The sequence below is a fragment of the Pleuronectes platessa genome, chromosome 10, assembly GCF_947347685.1.
Source record: "Pleuronectes platessa chromosome 10, fPlePla1.1, whole genome shotgun sequence".
Classification (NCBI taxonomy): Eukaryota; Metazoa; Chordata; class Actinopteri; order Pleuronectiformes; family Pleuronectidae; genus Pleuronectes; species Pleuronectes platessa.
The window spans coordinates 5,515,841-5,523,807 of record NC_070635.1 but is presented as its reverse complement, the minus strand read 5'-3'; the positions used below and the strand labels follow the sequence as shown (position 1 = coordinate 5,523,807).

Genomic DNA, 7,967 nt, shown 5'->3' with positions numbered 1-7,967 from the left:
ATTCAACTCATAAGAACTGGTATTTTTTGATGATCTAAACTTTTTCCAACATCTGTGGCCTTCACGTTGTGTCCTTCCAGGTTTATCAACAATCCTTTTGATGATGCAAAGCACAACCATACTGCAGCCAGCCAACAGGGGGTGACGTTTTTTGTCTTCACATGTGAAGACAAATATCCAGACTTGAGAGCGTTGAAACATCTGCTTTTTACTTGACGGAGAAATAAACCATTGAGACCAGTGCAGTATTTTTTTAACTTCCTCTTAATATACTAAATGTCCAGTCAACTTGACTTTCTATTCAAGTAACCAAATATTTACATGATAGGTCGACTTAAATGTGAACTTGTTGAGGTATTAATTCATCTTTCCTTGAGATGTGCTGCAGTAAATCCATTGTTCAACGAGGTATTCTGAAATTATATTCTTCACACAAATAAAACCACATTGTACAAATTCTGCTTTGGGTTCGAGAATATGTTGAATCCTTTAGAAAACAACTGCCCAGATGTGAGTTACTGGACTGTAGAGAAAGTATGAAGACCCTGTTGTGCTGAGCGCCACTCCCCAGACCAATCACACAAGAGCTGAGTGTCCCATCGCAGGCGCCACCACTCGGACATGACCCAGCTGTAGGATTATTACCACTGATGCCCTCAATGCTGGAAAAAAAGCTTTTTTAGCCTCCTTCTGTACATTTACTGTCAGTATGTATCATTAAAGATATTTAGATTTGACCTGTATGATCTTTTTTCCCCAGAAAATAGAGAAACTTCCTGCTGAATATCCTCGTTGGGTTTAAGGTAAGACTTGGAAAACGTGAATGACTTCCAGATGTAAGCTGTTATCACACAACTCTGACTTATTGTTTAAATTCATGCATCGTGAATCTGTTAAGGTACAAATTTACGTAAATAACTTCACAGATTCAATTTTATTATCTTTATGTTTCTTTACAAACCTCCAATGTAAAAGCATCAACTTGTTGCCTGAAAATAATTTATAATAATTTTACATCTTGCATGATTTTACTAAGTCATGTTGCTTTTTCTGCCTCAGTTCTTCTGCTTGTAATACAACTTTTAAACATTTAGTCAAAGACAAGAATATACGATAATAAACATCTTTATATTTATGATGCATGATGGCTTTCCCCTTCGTCTTTCATTTCCCCTTTTTAGCATTCAGAGAAAAGGTCCTTTCAATTTGACTGTAAATTTATGAAGCATGCATAAATATACACATTGCTCATCATTTCTTTCTTCCCATTTTTGCTGCATTTTTCTAAAATAATGTTTTATTTGTATTGTTAATTTCTTTTTTTCAGGTCCAACGTATTAGCCTGAGTCTGTCTTTCTGTCTATCTTTCATTCTTTCTTTCTATCTCTCCATCATTCTTTCTTCACTGAATATGTACAAACTAAAAAAACTAAAAATACAGGACAGTCTCTACCCTTCCAAGCTTCAAATTATTAACTGTTAAGAAATCTTATTTTAAAAATATATTTTGCATCAGAACTTTCAAGGATGCTATAAATAATTAACAGATGTGTTTTCAGTGTAGGAGCGTCATAATGAAAGGTGCCATAAAGGTTTTCTTCATATGCTGTCTACTTCAAGGTGAGCCATTCTGAAAAATGTTGTATTGAATAAAAGTATAATTTTAGACCTGATTTTGTCCATTTCTGTTGATTTATTGAGCTTATTTGGGATTTCTTTTTTTTTTCTTGCCAGTTTATATTATGTTAGGAGACTTGTGAACATATTTCTGTCTTATTGTGTCCTCTCAGGTAGCTCATGCCAGCACTGGGCAGTCTTCATGCCTCAGACAGTGGAGGGTCTGAGCGGCTCCTGTGTCCTCGTCTCCTGCAGTTTCAGCTTGCCCCCGGAATGGGATCAACACCTGGATGACTCGTGCAGAGCCATCTGGAAGAGAGGCAGCTGGAGCCGAACACAAGTGTTTGATTCCAGCCTCAGCGGAGCGAGTGCAAGCCTGAACGTCCTGCAGGGAAACCTGACGGGGAATCTGCGAGAGAAGGACTGCACCACCATCTTCAACAACCTGCCCTCCAACCACTACGACAACTATTACTTCAGACTGCAGTGTGACAACTCGCTGAAGTTCAACTTTCAAACCAGCGTCCTCATCATCACTCAGGGTGTTACATCCTGTTTCTCTTGTATATGTAAACCCACGTCTTTTGGTTTCTCTTCGGTTTAACCCCTCATTGTCTTTACTTCTCAGATTCATTCCCCAGACCTGCTCTGAATCCATCCAGGCTGGAGGTAGAAGAAGGGAGTCCTGTGAGGCTGAACTGCTCCGCTGTCACTCCCTGTCCTGTTCTTCCTCCAGTTTTGACGTGGACGCCAAGTATAGGCGACGTTGAGGAGAGCATAGACAGTAAATCTGTGACCTCTCTTCTGAACTTCACTGCTTCTCACCTTCACAACGGACAGAAGATCTCCTGCAAAACACTCTACAGCCGACAAGCTGGCAACAGCGACCTGCTGTATGAAAAGAGTGTGACCCTGCGTGTGTACTGTAAGTGTGACTGTCCGTATCTTATTGTTGTGTTGGCTGCTATTTCACCTCACACCATTACCACCTACATGCAAAATGTAAATGTTTTAAAGGAATAGAATTTGACACTGAAGAATATAAACTTGTTCACTTTGAAGCGTGTCAGAAACAGCTAGATGGCCAGTTAGCTTAGCATAGCTTAGCATAAACACAAGAAACAATTTTCTTTCTTTGCTTTCAGATTTTGTACAGATTGAGATTGAAACAGAGTCAGATATGTCAATTAAAGGAGACTGTTAAGAAGTGCTGCAAGGCAGATTAACCAGATAGCCACTTATTTCCCCGAGAAGAAGGTGGAGACCAAAAAAAGTTGCTATATCATCTGTTCTCAACCATCGACAAAAGACAAACTACCCCCCTCAAAAAACAAGTTTAAACTGGGTAAAAAACGTTGTGTTTAACAGAGCTTACTACTAGAATTTACATTTTCAAAATTCTCTTCCAGATCCTCCGAACAACACGTCGATCAGTTACCCTGCTCCTGCACAGGAGGGCCGCTCCGTGACTCTGACTTGCAACGCTAACGCAAACCCAGCCGTGGACAGCTACACCTGGTACAAAGAGCATGGAGATCAGGTGTCAGCAGTGGGCTCCAATAAGAGGCTTTTAACATCAGTCTCAGAAGTCGACAACACATTTTTCTGCCAAGTCAGTAACCGATATGGAACCCAGAACTCATCCGTCACTCAGATTGATGTACAGTGTAAGTCAGACTAAAATCATGTTGACAAATATCGGCCGACGAAATCGACTGAACCCAGACTTTGTGTTTGTTTTTCAGTTTCTCCCAAGGACACGACGGTGATTGCCGATCCCACCGGTCCAATACTGGAGGGCAGCTCTGTCTCTCTGCTCTGTCGGAGCCGTGCCAACCCCTCGGTGACCAACTACACCTGGTACAGGGACGATGTCGAGGAAGAGGAGGCCGGAGCGAGCCTGGTTCTGAGCAGTGTCGACCCGAGCCGTGGTGGTGATTATCACTGTGAAGCAAGAAATGCCCTCGGAGAAGACGCGTCAGCAGCTGTCCATCTGGACATTCAGTGTAAGTTGATTCGACACAGTGAAGATGTTGATCTACAGTCACAGAGTGTTTCCAGTGTGCTCTAACATGATCAGGGGCCAGGACTCAGTCACGGAGCGAGACTGTCTGGAGCGTGAACAGTGATGTATTGTCGTGTTTCGTGACAACCTTCAAATCCTTTCTATGTCAGCGGCCCATGATGACTGAGCTCTGCTGTGAGTCCACATGTGTGCCTGTGTGTTGATTTATGTGTGGAGGATTGTCTGGTTTGTGTCAAGACGTCATTTCCAACCACAGAAAATAAAGAGCTTGTCTCTCTTTAATGAAAAGACAACACTCGTTTATTTGGAAGCATTTACATGTGAACCTTTACGGCTTATCCTCATTTCCCAAATCACAGGCACACAAACCCTGAGGCTACATCCATACCACAACTTTTTAATTTGAAAAAAACGTTTTCAAACCAAAACAATTTATCCATCCACACAAGGGTTTTGGCTGCAGATCAGTTTTTAGTCGTCGACCATACTAACACATGCAACTTCATAATTTATGGCCCAGTAGCTTGATTCATAATGTGGTGTGTGTTTAATGTCTAAATTCCCTTTGTTCTCAGGCGCCTATGGACTTTTTGTGAGGGTAAAACTTTTGTATTCATGACCTTAGAAACAGACGTTCATCTCATGACCTCCACCTAAGACGATGTGATTTCACCCCTGTCCGTTTGTTTGTTGCTTCTTTTGTTTATCAGCGGAATTAAGCAAAAACAAAAGAAGGAAATTTCCACAAAGAGAGAACCCATAAATATTTGGCGAAGACAAATTTTACCCAATTTCAAATTGATAAATTTCGATGAGTTTGTGAAAGTCGGTGCAGGTTGATTGAGTTATTTTGGAATTCAGTTGTTTTTGTTTTTTATTTGTGCTACAGACTTTTTTTTAATGTATATTGTGATTTATCAAATAATTAAATGTTGTGATAAACAAATGTATAATAGTGACTCTCCCCTAAAACATGATCACACCAACGACAGAACCAGTAATTTGTTGGGGTTAAATCTTGGTTCCTTGGCTGCAGTAGTGACAGACCCGCTGTATCTTTTCAGATCCGCCGAAGAACACGTCCGTGCTGGTTGATCCTTCTGCTCCGGTGCCGGACGGCAGCTCTGTGACCCTGACGTGCACGAGCGTCGCCAATCCAGCAGCGATGAACTTCACCTGGTTCAGAGTGAGAGCGAGACAAAACGAGGTGGTGGGTTCTGAGACAGACTTCACCTTCAATGTGACCAAGCTCTCAGAGGATTACTATTACTGTGAAGCCCTGAATGTCCACGGAGCTCGATACTCGGAACCTGCTCAAATTGATGTCGCCTGTGAGATTTGTTCATTTTTAATTGCTGTTGTTATTTTTCCCCAGACGTTTGACTGGCGGTGCACAAACAGCTAAATCAGTTCTCCCTCTCAGTTGCTCCAGAGATCCTGCCTTCCTCCCGCTGCATCAAGATTTTATCCCAATTCCGATGCTCCTGTGACAGCCAGGGGAACCCGCTTCCCTCCCTGGTTTGGGAATTGGCCGGGGAGCCTGTCAATCACTCCGCTGACATTCCGATCAGGGAGGTTACCCTGGGGGGCTTTGCCAGGAGGAGCGTCATCACTCTGTTCCATCTGGACAAAGACGTGCCCTCTCTACTCTGCCTCACCATCAACTCTCTGGGCTCTGATAGTTTGGCCTTCAACGTGTCTGCCAGTGAAACTCAGCTAGGTAGAGAGATCTGCAGGATGCTCTCTTCGTATCTGTCTTTGCTTTTTGCCTAATTTGCTTCTTTGACTTTCCAGGCTTCCATACTGTGTCTCTGCTGATTGGCTCTGCAGCGGGAGCACTGGGGATGCTTTTGATGTGCGTGCCGCTGTTGCTCTGTTGCAGGTGAGGAACTTGACAAACACAGCTGAAAGGACAATCACCACACGTTGATTTTGAGGTTGTAGCTAAGGTTTGGTTCAACATTAATGAGCAAACTAGAATCCTCTTATAGCTGCTGCAGTTAAAGCGAGCCTGAGAAGAGGAATAATAATTGATTCCACGTATAACAATGATGTTTTTGCTGGCTTTAGGAAAAGGAAAGAAAGCCTGATACTGGTGGACACTTCAGAAAATGTGTTCACTAATAAGGTGAGTTTCTGTCCTCCACTAAATATCAAAGGTAAATGTCAACAGATGCACTTTCAAGCAAGTGCCACAAGCATTGAATTTATTATGTTATCTTTCAATAATCTAATTTTGTTATTATGTTTTTGGGTTAACCATCTGAGGTTGTCTGAGTTAACCTGAGTAGCATCTTTCACTCAACCCTCTCTGCCTGCACATTGAACTGTTTCATACTCGCTGCAGAAACTGTGTTTTCAGTTCATCAATGTTTACCTTGTGAACGCGATATCTGCAGAACACCTTGAGAAAATCATTTCACCTTCTGTGAAAACATTCACTTTGACTGAAGAATTAAGAGATTGGATTTTGGTAGCCCAAAGTCAAAGGTCAAGGTCACTGTGACCTCTCAAAGAACATTCGGCCTCTTGAACGCTACATCCTCAAATGTGATGAGCTTGAATGTCAGAAACAATGAATTACAGGTGTGACTGTGGGAGGAAAAAACGTCCTTTCATTGGTGCAAAATTAAGTCATAGCTGTAAATGTTAAGCAGATGTTATTAATTCGACCTAACTGGGTAAAGAGACATTATTTTCTTCTCCTTTACTGAAGCTACATTGCATGTCTTCCTGTAGACCAGCTCTTCACACCTGGATGTCATTCATGTCAGTAATGCCATTCTGGAGGAGGAAGGTGGAGCCAATGTGGACTTTGATAAACTCCAGGTGGTCAGTACAGAGGGAAAGCTCGAGGACGGGGAGATCACAGGCCTGGACTCCAAGACGACAAATTCTGAAATCTGCTTGCTCTCAGGAGAATGCAATGGTGGAAATGCAAAGGAGGAGGAAACAGGTGCAAACACTGGGGAAGGCGTTGATGGTCTTACGGGACAAAACAGTGACAAAGCGATGGCTTAACTTTAAGAAGAAAATACAAGTGAATCACATCAGGATTCTGGCTGCAAAACACCTGCAGAACTGTCGAGAAGCTATAATTAGTGGGTAGGATAACGTTTTAAAACCAGCAGCTGAGGTCACATGTGATCTGCATCAACGATGTCACATAGCTGACACAATATTTTTTTATAATAGGTAGTTACTAATAATACAGGGTTCACAGCGACTCTTTATCTTGGTGTTTAATCAGCCATAACAATAAATGTTTAAACTGTAGCTAAGTACTAAAGATAAAAGCTGCCAGATTTATTATGCAAACACTTTTATTGATATTTGTCATAATATGTTTTATAAACACAAAAGTAAATCCTCATGCACTCAAGTTGCCATTCAGTCTTAAGTGTATATGCATTCTTCAGAAACTATTTTGCCCTTTTACATGTTCACAAATCCCAGAATAATGTCAATAAACTTTAAAGTACATCATTTATTCCAACATATTTCATTTTATTTTTAGCAACAAGATATTTACATTTCAGGTGTGTGGGTTTGGATTAAGTTCACAAAACTGGAAAGCACAAAAAAAGACATTCAGCAGTGATTCTCAGCATTTCTTGTCTAACTGCATGTGATATATATATATATATATATATATAGATTATATAAAAAGTTACTAATACAATCATTTTACACTCACATTATTTACATTTTAAATTTCAAAATGAGGATTTAACAGTTTATCCCTCACATTTTTCTATGTTCACTATTTTCCCCCAAACCTTTGTTTAACAGTTTCAAATATTTATCCATATTAGCTCAGTAATGGAACTTCTGTGCCTTCTTGCTAACTAGTTTTAAAATACTCATAATGGCAACACGCAGGTTTTTTTTGTAGCTGCATAAGGTTTGTTGACCAGCTTACATTACTGTAGATTTACGGCTACGACCTATTTTGCTTAACACATGAAATCTTCAGACTCTCTGTGATGTAAAAAAAAAGTACAAGAACATCTGGGTTCAAATTCTGACGTCAGAGTAGGAACTCTCTTCTTCTTCTGAGCTGCTGGAGTCTCTGTTGGTTATCTGATGTCGGGGCATCGCTGTGAAGCTCACCTGTGAATAGTCGAGCTCCACTTCACCTTCACTGCTGTGGTCGTCAAGTAGATTTGGAGATGTTGGTGCACGTGCAGCTGCATTACCAATGTTTTCATAGTCGGGCAGGCTCTCTGGTTCATTCTAGGATGAGAGCGGAGGTAGTTCACAGATTATTTGTCAGAGAATTTATTGTTTTAATAGCAAAACAGAGAGACTGATATAAAGAAAT

The 7,967-nt window shown here is 41.0% G+C and overlaps 2 protein-coding genes across 3 annotated transcripts in view; one reads left to right on the top strand and one right to left on the bottom strand.

The window, feature by feature from the left end:
• The first annotated feature begins 584 nt into the window (after positions 1 to 584).
• On the top strand, positions 585 to 7,131 carry LOC128450134 (myelin-associated glycoprotein). Of its 2 annotated transcripts, none has more exons than XM_053433624.1 (11): positions 585 to 803; positions 1,565 to 1,620; positions 1,791 to 2,159; positions 2,246 to 2,542; positions 3,027 to 3,284; positions 3,363 to 3,623; positions 4,708 to 4,974; positions 5,067 to 5,363; positions 5,438 to 5,525; positions 5,714 to 5,771; positions 6,383 to 7,131. In XM_053433624.1, the coding sequence occupies exons 2-11, from the start codon at positions 1,575 to 1,577 to the stop codon at positions 6,662 to 6,664; spliced, it is 2,223 nt and encodes a 740-aa protein (XP_053289599.1). In that variant the 5' UTR covers positions 585 to 803; positions 1,565 to 1,574; the 3' UTR covers positions 6,665 to 7,131. The 2 variants fall into 2 exon arrangements, with proteins under 2 accessions (XP_053289599.1, XP_053289598.1); XM_053433623.1 differs by having other exon boundaries at positions 1,560 to 1,620.
• The window catches only part of LOC128450128 (B-cell receptor CD22), a 28,307-nt gene continuing 27,469 nt past the window's right edge, over positions 7,130 to 7,967 (bottom strand). The window contains exon 15 of the mRNA XM_053433608.1: positions 7,130 to 7,879. Within this exon, the coding sequence (XP_053289583.1) occupies positions 7,661 to 7,879 (219 nt within the window). The 3' untranslated portion in view covers positions 7,130 to 7,660. The remainder of the gene's footprint in view (positions 7,880 to 7,967) is intronic.

Coding starts and splice junctions, on each gene's coding strand:
- LOC128450134 (XM_053433624.1), top strand. CDS start 1,575: ATGAAAGGTGCCATAAAGGTTTTCTTCATATGCTGTCTACTTCAAG. Junction 4,975..5,066: donor TGCTCAAATTGATGTCGCCT/GTGAGATTTGTT, acceptor TCTCCCTCTCAG/TTGCTCCAGAGATCCTGCCT. Junction 5,364..5,437: donor TGCCAGTGAAACTCAGCTAG/GTAGAGAGATCT, acceptor TTGACTTTCCAG/GCTTCCATACTGTGTCTCTG.